At 33.7% G+C, this 14152-nt stretch overlaps 1 protein-coding gene across 1 annotated transcript in view; it reads left to right on the top strand.

Annotated features, from left to right (window-relative positions):
• Window positions 1-13946, top strand: part of PXDN (peroxidasin) — a 92421-nt gene extending 78475 nt beyond the window's left edge. The window contains exons 20-23 of the mRNA XM_061357549.1: window positions 6340-6460; window positions 8880-9012; window positions 10235-10348; window positions 10990-13946. Of these exons, the coding sequence (XP_061213533.1) occupies window positions 6340-6460; window positions 8880-9012; window positions 10235-10348; window positions 10990-11112 (491 nt within the window). The 3' untranslated portion in view covers window positions 11113-13946. The remainder of the gene's footprint in view (window positions 1-6339; window positions 6461-8879; window positions 9013-10234; window positions 10349-10989) is intronic.
• Window positions 13947-14152: the final 206 nt, after the last annotated feature.

Raw genomic sequence — 14152 nt, 5'->3', positions numbered from 1 at the left:
TGGAAGTCCAGGTTTAATCAATTAATAAAAAATTAATTCTGTGACACTAGGAACTCATCACTACCCTGATGTGTAGTGGGCATACACAGCATACAATCAGGAGCACCATTTACTTTAAGTCAAATACATTCTGGGGTTTGCTTCTTTGAATTTATTATTGTTTATTATTTAAAGGAAGAAAAGTTAAACCATACTCCACATTTAAGATACTTTTGTTTATAATTAAAATTATCCTAAGTTAAAATTTAGAATACAGAATACTGTTCATTGCGCTTTGCGTATGTTTAGTAAGTGACCCATATGTTCAGCTGTTTTAGCTTGGTTAAAAAACACATCTGTTTTTGTTATCCTTCCTGTTTTGTTCAAGTCAAAATACTTTTCCATATGCAGAACAGAAAAACTTCTTAGTTACAAAAATCTGCTTCTTAGATTTCTTGAGTAAAGCTAGTATTTATTTCTTATAAAGTAGAGCATTATTCCTTTTATAATAACAATATCAGGTTACCCTTAGAATTCAGTTAAAGAATCATACAACAGAATTGCTAGTTTACGGTGGGAAAAAGAGGGTCTACTGAACTATACAATTTTTTCTTCTGGTTTCCTTTGCTTTTTACCTTTCTTTGTCTTGTCAGAGATGGTGAAGGAATTATTGCAGATTTACAGAGGCTCTTTATTTGAGCAAAGAGCATCCAAGCTTCAGATTTGCCAAGCAAGAAACTTTTGATAATTTTTTTTCTTTTTTTTTTTTTCCCCCAAGCTTTTTTTGGGGGGGGGGAACCACCTTTTTCAGTTTTGGGGGGTTGGTTGGTTTGTTTGTTACTTTTTTTTAAAGTACTGCGTGTATGCTTCTGTGATTACTGTTACTGACTTTATAGCTTAGTTCTGATTCCAAAACACAGAAATGGTAAAATCTCTTTTCCCTCAAACATAAACATACTGTTATGGTTATACCAAATATTTTAGTGAGATTAATTATGCAAAAAAATCTCAAAATCAGGTGGAAGGACATATTGGCTGAAATGTGAACACATTTTTACTTCAAATATGTAAATTTGAAATCTTTTCCATCATTAGTTGTTCATTTGTTTTTTTTTAATTAAAGTGAAAAAATTCTTTAGCTTTTTATTTTATGTCAAACAATGAACGAGGAGGAAGTAATTCAGACAAGATGCAAGTCATCCTCACACACATAAACTGATTTAGGAAGATGATTTTTCTTAACTGCTTCTCAGCAACCAACTTATCTCTTGTCTCAGTCAGTCTTTATTTCACGTATAACTCAGGAAAATGCCATTATATGAATTATGATTGGAGGTGTTTAAATTCTACTTAATTTCATTAGGAGATTTAGGACACATTCTCAAAGTGCATTTAGATCTGGTCTTCCAGTATGATAGATCTATATTTATGAACTCTTGCATTTTAAGACCAGACCAGCAATTATGGCATCTATTGCTCCTGTGTTTGACCACATTAATCCATTCAATTTAAGCATTGCTTCTAGAAAGCCATCAACTATTTGTTTTAACGATTGTGGTTTATTCTAATTTAGAAATTGTCTAGCTTTTACTTCTAGTATTATATCTTGCTATGTGCTTCTTATTATGGCCTTTTATCTTCACTGAAAATACTGAAAACATTGAGCTGAGCACTAAATGCTGTGGGAAACTAACAATTTCAAATGTTAATGGCAGTCTCAGTGTGAGACTGCAAGATCTTTTGTGATAATGGAAATTATTTACCAAAACTCTTCAAAATACCAAAATGATGCAATTTATGCCTGATGAACATATTTTCTCTTTACACAGATCTTGTGGTTTGCTTCTGTCATATCATATTTATTTTGTGTTCTACATTCAAATGTATATTTTTACATTTAAATTTAAATTTAAAGACAGTATCTATTAGCTTAATAACAATTCAGGCTATGCTGGATGGCTAAAATAATGTTCCATGGTCTGTAATTTTAGGTATTACATCCTTTTTTTTCTTGGAATAAAGTACATTTAATACAGACCAGCATTTCTGTATGATTACAAATTTTATTGAGAGAAACAGTATTTTTATTTATATTTCTTCAAAACCAAGACTCTTTTATCTTTTTCAGGTATCCATTATCATTAAAATACAGGTCTAATTCATAAACTGAAAATAAGTCGTCTTAATGTATGGCATTACTTTGTCATTGCTACTAGAGGTCTCACGTTAGTAGTTGCCATACCCAGTGAAAAGTGACAGGGAAACAATAGGCTGTTATTCACCATATTTAAACACAAACTCCTGAATGAGTCCCTAGAATCAAGATCCCAGCCTGTCAAACTCCCACTGCAGGACAGTTCAGGCTGCAATCTCTTCCTGTCTTCGTGTCTCTTGACTGTAAAGGAAACATGGATAGGGAAGTGTCCTAATGGAAGTGTCTCAGTGATTTTTTCAAAACTAAGTAGTTGGAATATTTCCTTCTTCCTTGTGGACTGTTACTGCCTTTCTGAAGACACTGATACCTTCACAGTCTAATGGGCAGCTCAGTTCCTAGCATCCTTACTTTACAAATTTCCAAATTTGCTTGGATTTTCACTCTGAAATTATTTTTTCCTCACTGATATTTGATATTTATATTTCAAAAGATGCGTGGTTTTGATCTGCATAATTTTCTAACTAGTCCTGTTTAACTTTACTGCTGAGGTAGTTGGATTTGCTTTGGTTTGATTTCAGGAACCTAATGGTGGTTCATTATATTCCTGCAGGCCATCCAAAACTTATTTAGATCATAAAGACCTGATATTTTTTTAGATACCTTTAGGCTATCATTAGCCATATAGTAACAATTTATATTGTTGTGTTAGGTAAATTATCTTGATATTTGCTTTCCCAACCATCTCTGAGCCCTCTAGTTTTTGATAGCATCAGTCTGTGAGCTTCGAGATCAGCTACAGAGAACATCCTTGTTATTAGAGCTCCCCAGTATACCAGCTGGGAGATGACAGTCTGCGTATTCACTTTTATCTTCTGCCTTCTATAATATTACTTTTGTCCAGATGTTTAAATAATGCTTATGCAAAATGCATCTGTTCCAATCTGAGCAGATTGCTGTTAGAATTTTAGACCAGCGTACTACATTTTTTTCTGCTATTTAATTTATCATTTGTTTAAAAGTCTTATTCAACAGGAAAAATTAAGAGGTGCACTGTAATGTGTAAGGATGTGGCCTGTCCAGCAATAAAAAAAAACAGCTATTTTGTGTTAGGGCGTCATCTGGGTGAAGAGTCTTTCCTATGTTGTGTAATTTTTAAATAGCTGCTTTGTGAAAACATCGACTCAAAAAATGTTCTGACATTTCAGATATTCAGTCTTTCTCCTCCCTTTTGCTGCTCCCACTGGCATGACTAGGAGTTTTCAGATGCATGCAAATGCTTACAGTAGCAACAACTTAATTCACTACAACAAATGTAAGAGAATGAAGTGTTATCAAATAGAAGCAATGGTTACATTATATGTGCTTTTCTTCACATTAACTTAGTCTCTAAAGTTGTTTTGATGTAGTCTGCTGTAGGGTTCATTCTCCTAAAGCTGAAATGTGAGAAGTGATTCAAAATTTTGAGTGATCAATACTTCTAATTGTCAGGAAGTTTTCTACCCAATTTATATTTTAGGTCCATTTTTAAAACATTCTGCAAAACAGGATTTTCTGCAGATGTGAACGTGGCTTCCATGTACAAATGGATTATCTTGACACTTGCAGTGTAACAATACTTAGCTTCTGGAAGAAAGCATTGTCCATAAAGGAAAAAAGAATTCTCAGATTGCTTTTAAACATTCAGCTTTTCTGAAGAAAATGAATTACTGGACTGGGTTGAGTTAATTCGGGGAAACTTTAAGTAGGCTGAGAAAAGCAGAATGTTAGTCTCATTTTTGTCACCTACTATTACTGCTATGAGGTACTCTTCGTTTAAAATTGAAGAAAGAGAGAAATTTCTAGATTCAAGCTTTCTAAAAGCTGGAACATTCTGCCCTGTACCTCTCAGTATGACAATCCTCTTCATCACACATGAAACAGAGAGCAAGAAGAAGAGTTGTTCATTTGACAAGTTGATGTATTTGAGTTTCGAAAACTATAGAAATGTCAGGTCTGTGAACTTGAAGCTGCCACTGGACATACGGTTCTCATATTTACCAGTCTAACACGATAAAGCCTTCCTAGAATTTCAGACCTTTGTTTCTAAAAACTAACCTAGGAGTGAAAAAACAATGAGCCATTGTGTTATTGTACAAAAAAAAAAAAAAAAAAAAAAAATTGTATTTTGCAAGATGACTTTAGCAGTCATTAAACAAAAGAGGATAACAGAAATCTGTCACAAATGCTTCCAAGAGAAACTAATATTTCTGTGGCACTCAGGAAACACTTTAAGCAGAAGATTGCTTAAGAAAAAAAAATTCTTCTGACTAAAATTAGTTCTTTCTCCAGTGGCCCTTCAGAGTGTGACCCCTTTTCTCACCATACTAAATTTAGAAGTGTCTAAGGGTGATCAAAAAGTCTTCGTGCCAACCATCTTACAGACATAGCAGCCTGTTCCCATCTGAAGGAGCTTAGTTTATGAGTGGGCAGCAAGAAGATTGTGTGAGAAACAGCAGAACACACAAGAAGATCGAACAACATGTTGGCATTAAATATCATCTAGTTCTTTGGTGGTGCTGTTATTGTAGAAGGAAGGTAATAAATTTACTCAAGAATGGGACAAGCTCCAAAGAAAGAAAAGGGAAAGAGAATTTGGGATAAATTGTGTTCAACAACTTATGCTTCACAACAACTTATGCTTCATCCCTGGCAGTGTTGAAGACCAGGTTGGACAAAGCCTTGGTTGACATGGTTTAGTGTGAGGTGTCCCTGCCCATGGCAGGAGGATTGGAACTAGATGTTCTTAAGTTCCTTTCTAACCCTACTCTATTCTATGGTTCTATGATTAACAATGATCTCTAGATGTTGGTTTTGAACTGAAAATCAATCAGTACTTTTTTGTCAGCCTTCCCTCACCCCATCTTTGTTTATATTAAACTATGGAAAAACTAAGTTTTTCCTGACAGGGAGATTGTAATAATCTAATTTAAATATAAATCATATACAATTAAAAAAATCCAGTGTACTTATTCTGTGTGATCATAGGGCAACTTTACATTTGTTTCTTGAATTGCCCAGTTCATCTGTGTTTTGAGGCTCTCATTGACTTGGAAGTTGTGCAGTAATTTGTGTTAATACGTTAAGTTTTTTAATCTAGCCACTGCTAAATCCCAGAAAAATACTTATGAAGTGTTATTGACTTTCTGAATAAATTTGTTCTAGTGCAAGTTAAGAGAAACATTAGGGAAAATTTCTTCTTCCCCTGTTCAGTTACTTTCATGGCTCTTTCTGCTCACCCAGACTTTGCTGAGATATCTCTATGGGATTCTGTATTTCAGCTTTCCCTTCTGTTTTCTTAGCAGACACTTTGCTTCTAACAATTGAACACGCTCTTGGTTCCTGCTGCAGCTTGGCCCATTATAACTTTTTGTTTTAAAGCTTCTGTGAACAGAAATGGGAAAAACTTCTGTTTTTTCATTGTCTCCTCTCCAAAGTGCTGTTCCAGTTTTTCTTTGTTTTGCTTTTCTTTTTAAAATGGGACTCCTTCCAAATACTTGCTGTGTTTGGAAGGCTAAATAAAGTGAACTGAAGGAAAGACATACCTCATCCCATGAAGACACGTCTTAGGAACTTAAAAGATTTCTCAGTCTTGAGGTTTTTACTTTGCATTGGAAAATTTCTTAGGGTCTAAGTGATTCGTGATACCTACAAGTCCTCAAATTTGGAAATGGGGCTGGTCAACTGGTAAAGTGTGTCTGCAAATGTTCTTCAGGATTAAATTAAGAATTCTCTTTCAGATGCCAAAAATAACAAATAATAATTCCTGGAATAAATGAAGAAGCAGCAGGCTGGTATTTTTGTCATTGTTTTCCTCCATGTGTAAATACCCATTCCAAAAGCAGAGAGTAATTAAAAGACAAAAAAGTGGAAATTTCAGAAATAAAAAGAGTAGTTAAAGTAGCAGCGATGGTCTACTGAAAATAATCTTTATTTCTTTGTTTTATACCAAATAGCTTGTCTGTGAATAATCAAATTCTCTGCATCCAGTTGGCTTAAAAGTCGTATTGATGAGACATATTCAACTGCCATCAAGCTGATACCAGAGGGATCAGAGTGAATGTATGAATTGCCTTAGCCAATTCAGAAGACACTGTAAAACCATATTAATATAATAACTGCTGAATTATACTGTAGTTTAAAATGTGTCCTTTCTTGTCTAATTTCAGACTGTAGAACTAGAGGACAGTTTAATGCATTTTCTTATCACTTTCGGGGAAGACGTTCTCTTGATTACAGCTTTCAAGAGGACAAGCCCTTGAAGAAAATGAAAATGTCCAAAACAGTAAGGTGAGATTTTTTATTTTTTTATTTTTTAAAAAGAATGAAACATTTGTTTTCAAAATGGAAGGAAACTGAGTGATTTCTTTGTGAGTGCATATCATTTTTTTCCCAGTGTCTTCTTTCTGAAGTTTGATTGATGTATTTCATTTTTACATTTCTGCATATCTGCTAACAGCAAACCACTTATCTTTTTTTCAAGCTCAAATTTCTCTAAGACCCTTTGTGAGTAAAAAGTGTAGTGCTTTTGTTCTTCCTGTGGTTTTCATAAAAAACCTCAGTAATGAAGTATAATTTGGAGGATTTGGAATGCTACAGTCCTAGTAACTAAATTATTTCCTTTATTTCTTGGAGCTGCTAGGTCCTCCTGTAGAAATGGGAGGAAACCAAGTGTTGATAATGCTAGCACAAAACTTTATAATGATAGGGATTGCTTCTAGTACCAAAATACTCAGAGCTGAATGGAGAGCAGTAGGCCTACAGAAAATGTTGTTTATAACTCACTAATCCTCAAAATACTCTATGCCAGTCACAAATTAACTACACGGGCTTCCTGTAATTTCCAGGGAATCAAAAATTTATGAATTAGTGAAATGAAATGAGTTCTGCAAGCATTTCTTGTGAAGATATTTCAAAATGAGCAAATTCGGGAGTATTCTGAATTATAGCTCTTTCCATATAGCATGTGTTCTTTTAGCAAATAAAAGTATCTGCTTGACTTAAGATGGCTGGGCAGACTACCTCCTCTTGCAAGGAAAGCAATTAGACAGATACATAGATAGGTAAATTTATTTCAGCAGTTTCAAATGCTCATGCAGATATTCTAGCACTGAAGAAATGCTTATTTCACTTAACTGATAGGAAGCTGTCGTGAAGTAAAAGGGTCTTTTATGTGTTTATGATTTTGGACAAGAGAAGACAGCAGCTAAGTATAACTTACTTATAAACAATAAGAAAAGAAAGATTCCTTTGAAGTATCTCTTGAAGAAGGATGTTTTCTCTATGTTTGCTAGTGAACTATTAGAAGTTTTTAAATTTACAAAATAGAAATGCACTTTTTAAAGATGCTAGTCCCATAATTTTAAAACTGTGGGAGTGTTAAATAAAAATGAAAGCAAGAAAAAAATAAGCACTTATATCTGAAAACCAGCTTGTTTTCATTAACTTGTCATTTGACTGTTTCAGAAATGAAGCTCAAAATTTTATGAGTCCAAATAGTAATTAGGACTACAAAATAGTAAATTTACAATAGTTTATAGCATACATGAAGCTAAAGCAATCTCAGTCCTTTAACGTTCTTATCAGTTCTCATGCTCGATGCTATACTTAAATTGCATTTGTGGTGAGAAGATTCCTTTCCGCCTCCCTCTCAGCTTCTCATTTTCAGTAACATGAGCAGGTGGGGAAGATTAAACTTTTTGTTATGCAACAGCAGCTGGTTTACTTGAATTTTGGCATGTTATGGTTTTTAGAGTTCTTTTTCTTTAATTTAAATGAAAAACTATGGGAAACTAGCTAGAACAACTGCCAAGTACTGTTTTAATTTGTCCAGAAAGATTATAAATCATGAGCTGTATTATAGGATAGAAGATTTCTTTGCTAGTTCATTCTTTGCATATCCATTAGCTCCGGAGAAGATATGCTAACAAAGTAGGAATGCTTGTATTGATTCAAAGGTCTTAACACAATAAGTGACTTAGTAATTAGTATTAGACAGGTTTTTGACTATGTGTTTTCTTAAGTGGTGCCAAGTAATATATTAGTTATGGACAGTTCTTTTGCTGTTTCCTATTAACAGATTTAATTAAGACAATTTAGTGTTGTGCCTCTCTTACCAAATATCAACTGGAAACTGCTATAGACAAAAGCCTGAATTTTGTGTATGATAACCACTATTGGTTTCAAATGTCAGTTAAAATGGGACACAGGGATGTGCACAAATATGTTTCTTATTTATTTATGAAAAATAACTTTTTTCCTTTGCCATATCGCTTTTAATACACATTTTCCTAATGAGCATAGGGAGAGAGAAACTATGAATCTGAATGCAAAATGGGAATTTCATATTTGGAAGCAATATTTTTTTTAAGTCTTTCACTCTGTTTGCTTTAATACTGGGAGGCTCAAGAGGTTTCCCAGTGAATTTAAGGTGATGCTCTAGATTGTCAATGATAACAATTTTGTGTTTCCCCCTGTATGAAAAATGTGTTCTAATTAGAAGGAATTCCCTGTTTCAAGTGATAGCAGTCCACAGCTCAGCTGACCTCAGTCTGTCTTCAGCCAGTGGGTCTTGTGGCTGTTGTAGTTCATACAGTTCTGACATGTGTTAGTTGCTTTTCATTTACATTTTTTGCTAAGTGTTCTAAAATATCTAGCCAAATAAAGATGGGTTAAATGCATATCCTGACTTCGTGTTCGTTTGTTGCAGTTCTGTGAAACAGAGTAAATATTTTCGTAATGCCACATCAGCATCTAATGAAAACACAAACATGCCTGCAGTGAATGACTTCAAAGAATTTGTTTTGGAAATGCAAAAAACTATTTCAAGCCTCAGAAACCAGGTAAGGTGCTATAATGAATATTTACTAATTGTAGATTTAATTTATAATGTTTTCCTAACACCACTTCTCTTATGTTTTTAATATTTAGACATCCACTGCAGCCAAAACCCACCACATAATATCTCAAACAAAACACAACAGAGAATATGGTGTGTTATTATTCTTTATTTCTATGTTATTTTGAAATCATACCGAAATATTCCACAACTATACCCTCTTGATTTTTGAACCTGAAGCCTTGTGTAATCATTGTATGCTAAACATGGAACCAGTCTTTTTCTAAAAATTCATCTCTAGAGTTAATATAAAATATCTTCTTCCTATCTGAAATGCGTAGAATCTGCGTAAAACTATGATTAAAATGTAGACTTCATAAGAAGACATTTGCCAGCCTAAAGTTGTAAACATAGTTAAGATCTAAATCACTTTACAATGTGACACAAACAAGCTCTTTATTCAGAATAAATCAGCCATAGCAGAATTCATTTTTAAAAATATGTACCGTAAGTGCAGGGCAGACAAATCCGCAGTAGGCCACAAAGTTTGCCCACCATAATTAAGTTCCTCCGGAGCAGCTTTTCCATGTCATTGATAGATATGAAACATATATATATATATATATTTGCACAGTGACTTGATTGCATCCTTGGTGGTATTATTTAAGCATTGTTGTACTCAGTTTCTCTTTCTTTTTGGGATGTGAAAAAACCCCACAGGAATTGTCAAAAATCATGTCTGCCTAATTACCATCGAGGAAGCATATGATCAGCAAAGTAAACTAATTGTATAACTTTTTTTCATCATTAAGGAAAAAACAGAGATAGTAAAATATCCAAACAAACAAAAGGTGGAGTGGTTTTTTCTCTTCCTTCCTCCCTCCCTCCCTCCCTCCCTCCCTCCCTTTAATCTCCTTTTCAGTTAGACGTATTCGAAAGTTTAGATTTGTCTTTCCATATATGTCATATGCAGTTTGCTTCCCTTTGTATGCTCTAGATGTATATTCCAGTGGTAGGAAAGATGTATCTTCTGTTAGTTTTCTTTTGAAAGGCTATTTCCATATGTATTACCCGATTCCAGTCTTTTAGCGTTAGGAAAAGTAAGTATTGAGAAGAAAAACCCAACAGCTATTTATCATAGGTTATGTAGCGTGAGAAAAAAGAATATCTTACACAAATAAAAAGCTTTCTTTGATTCAGTTGCTAACTTTTAAAAATATTTTCAGATAAAAAAACTTGAATCACAACTCAGTAAAACTGATTGCACTGATGAAAAGGGTAAATCATATTCCAGCAATGAAACCTGGAAAAGGGACCCTTGCACTGTGTGTGAATGCAAAGTAAGTATGTGGAAATCCATTTTGAGATAGAAATTGTAATAGTTTCTTTCTTCTAAAACAGCAGTTGCAGTTTTGTGCTTACTAATTTGAGTAATAGTTGCCAATTAGTTTTTGATGGATCTTCAGTTATTTGGTGTGAAAATACTATATTGTTCAGATATCCCTGCCCTTGAAACTGGTTTGCAATCCAGCCTTTATATGCTATTATATATTTTCATTTTCATTTACGTATAGTTGTACTGGCAAAATTAACTGCAGAGTGAGAGGCTTCTTGAAAATGACTGTTAAAATGCATGAAAAGCCATAAAAGCTCATCTAACTTGGTGCTTGCTTTTAATTTTCTCTTATCATGGTAAAACTTCCCAAGAAAGGTAGCAACAGAAATATGTCAGTACTCAGAATCCCAGTTTTATGCCTGAATGTTAGTTAAAGTGGTGTACTGCTGCACGAAAGGTGGTATAACACAGAGAGCATACTCATGGTAAGTTTATGCTTAAATAAGCTATGTGGAGTTAATCATGCCAGCCAAGGTCTTAGAGAGGATGAATGAGAGCCTGTTCTTCATTGATATGAAAAACGTGTCTCTTGTTTGGAACATGTAGCTAAGTATTTTATGGTTTTGTTACCTTTTCCTGACACAGGCTGGTCAGATAACCTGTTTTGTACAATCATGCCCACCAACTGACTGCGAAGCACCTGTGAAGGTTGGAGGAGATTGCTGTCCAGTCTGCTTAGAACAAAATATTAATAAAAAGAAGCCATAAGTCTGCTTTTTAAGAATTTAGGGTGCATACTCCTCAGATCGTATCAATGCCTGCTGATGGCAAAAACAGGTAACTACAGTCTTAACAGCAAGAAATCAAGATTTACAATATTCTAGTGGTGCTGTAACAGTGTAACATAATGTATCATTTTCTTTTCTGCCCATGAAGGTAATCACAATGCAAAAATTAACAAAAGGGAAATGAGCAAACAGGTCAAAGTTAATCGTGTGTTAAACTTCTCAGGTCAGACAAACTGGTGCTACTTTAAAAGAACACTGTCAGGTAGTTTTATATACCCAAAATGACTGGGTTTAAGACTTACTCTGAAATGGACACTTTGTTTCCTACCTTTAGTTAACAACATTAAAAGTTTACTTTTATCCCTTTTCAGTACCAGTCTGATGTTTAGCTCTTTGTTATTATTTAACAAATACAGGGAAAAGGAAAACATGAGGTCATTGTGCCCAAAGTAATGCCATAGAGGGTTAGTTTTTGCAAACACCTATGTATGGATATTGTTGAGTCACACTAATGTTTCTGTGTCCAGGCCAGCAAGAAAATAAGAAAACCATACATGACACCTTTCAACATCCTTTTATTAATGTGAGGAGCAAAATTAATCAATATATTCAAACAAAAAAGCTAGAATTAGTAAGGAAATGGAAATAAATGTAATTGGAAGGTACAGAAGGGAGCTGAATGTGTATTACAGATGTAATTGACAGTGTCCCTCATTCCAGAAAAACATACACGACAGAGTAGCATTTGATTTAAATGAACATAACCCTTTTTGCCAAAACATATCTAATTGCTCGGCAACTATTATTTTGTTGTTGTTTCGTCTATTTTAAGTCATTGTAAATGACATTGTCATGACCATCCAGTCCAGTTTTAAAGCATTCTTCTCATGATCTTGTATCAGCTCACTCATTTGTATGCCCCTGTTTTGAAAATGTGAAACGATGTCACATGCCATGTTGTATAGAGATTCCTACTGATTCATTGTGCATACTGTCAACAGACATATGTTCCTGATTATATTGTGACACTGTTTGTTGAAAAAAAGAGCAATCAAAATTAAGCAACATGATTAATTGTGGCTTGACTACTTTTTCTAACAAGGTAATTGATTTTTTTTTTATCTTTTTTTTTCCAGTTTCAGCTAATGCATATATATTTTTACCTCAATGTTTTTATCATTCATATTAAAAAGGGTCTGCCAATGGATTTATTTCCCATTAATAATAATGTTTAAAGTTATAGAGTATATGTCTACGCTAGCATTTCAAAGTTGCAACATTTAGAATACAATTTAGAATATGAACTACATATTTTTTACAGCGAATTATATATTATATTCAGTGAAGGACAACTATCATACCTCATTTTACAGCTTTTTTGAGTTTATTCAGAATTGATTCTATCCCTGAACACTTAATATGTTAGAATTTATTGCTCTGTCCGTAAGTCCTAAGTCAGGCCTAACTAGAACCAGAGCTCTTGTTTAGTTATATAGTTCACTGACTTCTGATTTTTTTTTGTTCAGATTTGGGAACCGAGTTTTGGGTATCAAAGAAATCTGCACAAAATTGAGCATTCTCATCTTAAACATTTGGATTATGTAAACAGACTGAATAATTAATTATCGCATGGTAGATCAAATATCTGTCTAATAACTAACCTAGTACAGCAATATGAGTTCCATTATAATAATTTGGCACATAATTTCTCTGATTACTAACATTAATAATTTCTAATCTGATAAACTGATACCATGACACACATTCAAACTTTGGTGTATCGTTAAAGCTTACTACAGAAACTTGTTTCATGCTATGGTAGGAGCAATATGTACATGTGAGTGGTGTGTTGAAGGTTTGTGGTACACATGCAGCTACAATTTATATTTTTAAGACTATTTTAATTGATTTTATATATGACGTTTTGACTTATGTAATTTTCTATGATAATGCTTTTAGAAATTGTGTGTGGCGAGCATGTTTGAGTATCATATGTTTCCTAGAGGTTGTCGTTCCTGTATTTCTTTGATACTCTGGTATTTTGTTGACTTTTGTTGAGAGTCTAAACCACATGTCTCGTCCTGTAATTCCAACTCGGATGGAACTCCCATTGACCTATAGCAGGAATTCCTCAAAGAGGAAGGATTGCAGAGCTAAACCAAATATAATTTAACTGTCTAAACAGTTAAATAAGGCAGTAATACGTCCAGCTGGTTACTATTTGCATTCTTTTACTCCAATTTTTTATTAAATAAACTTTCTCAAGATTTCCGCTTATAGGAGAAGAGAGTTTCCATTTATACATTATAAAGTAGTACCTTGTATCTGATTGTTCCTTTTCTCCAGCCTCCAGAGTAAAGTGGGAGGTTTTCTTGTTCACTGTTTATTCCTATGGTATGTAAAATGGGCTTAGGAGTCTGGAATATGCTTAAACAACTGTAATAGTGAGTTTTATTCTGCCATCCATTCGACTATAAACCATTCAGGAAAAACAAGTCTTTATACACAGTTTAAAATGTAATCAGTCATGGGTTGTACTAATTCAGTTTTATTGCAGTGTCTGCAGAATCAGCATTGATTTTAACATTTCTGAAGCAGTGGCCAATGGCTTGATGACAATTTCCTCAGTATCCACTGTGAGAATATTGCTGTAATATGTTGCAAATTTTGCATATTTATTTTCTTTTTGTAATGTTACCTAAAACAAAGTCTTTGTTGTTTTTATTTTAATCAGTAAATTTACCAAAGAACTGTTTGCACTGTATAATGAATGCTTTTTCAGTTAAAATAAAATGGGCCACATTTCCAAGTAAATTCCAAGTGATTTCTTCTTGAAACATGTATTGTTTACGTAGATTATTTGCTGACTAGTGCAGTGTGTAGACTTTTATCAAAGATCCATATAACTTATCTTATGCAGGATTGTCATGATAAAGACTCTATTTCTGAGAACTAAGCAATGAGCTAACGAGTCATGTAGATTCAGTAGTTCTGTAATGTTATGACACATAGAATTAAGG

This window comes from Neopsephotus bourkii, unplaced genomic scaffold (assembly GCF_033783945.1).
Source record: "Neopsephotus bourkii isolate Nb327-2 ecotype Australia unplaced genomic scaffold, CSIRO-AGI_Nbou_v1 NB_908, whole genome shotgun sequence".
NCBI lineage: Eukaryota > Metazoa > Chordata > Aves > Psittaciformes > Psittacidae > Neopsephotus > Neopsephotus bourkii.
This window is presented reverse-complemented; position numbering and strand designations above follow the sequence as displayed.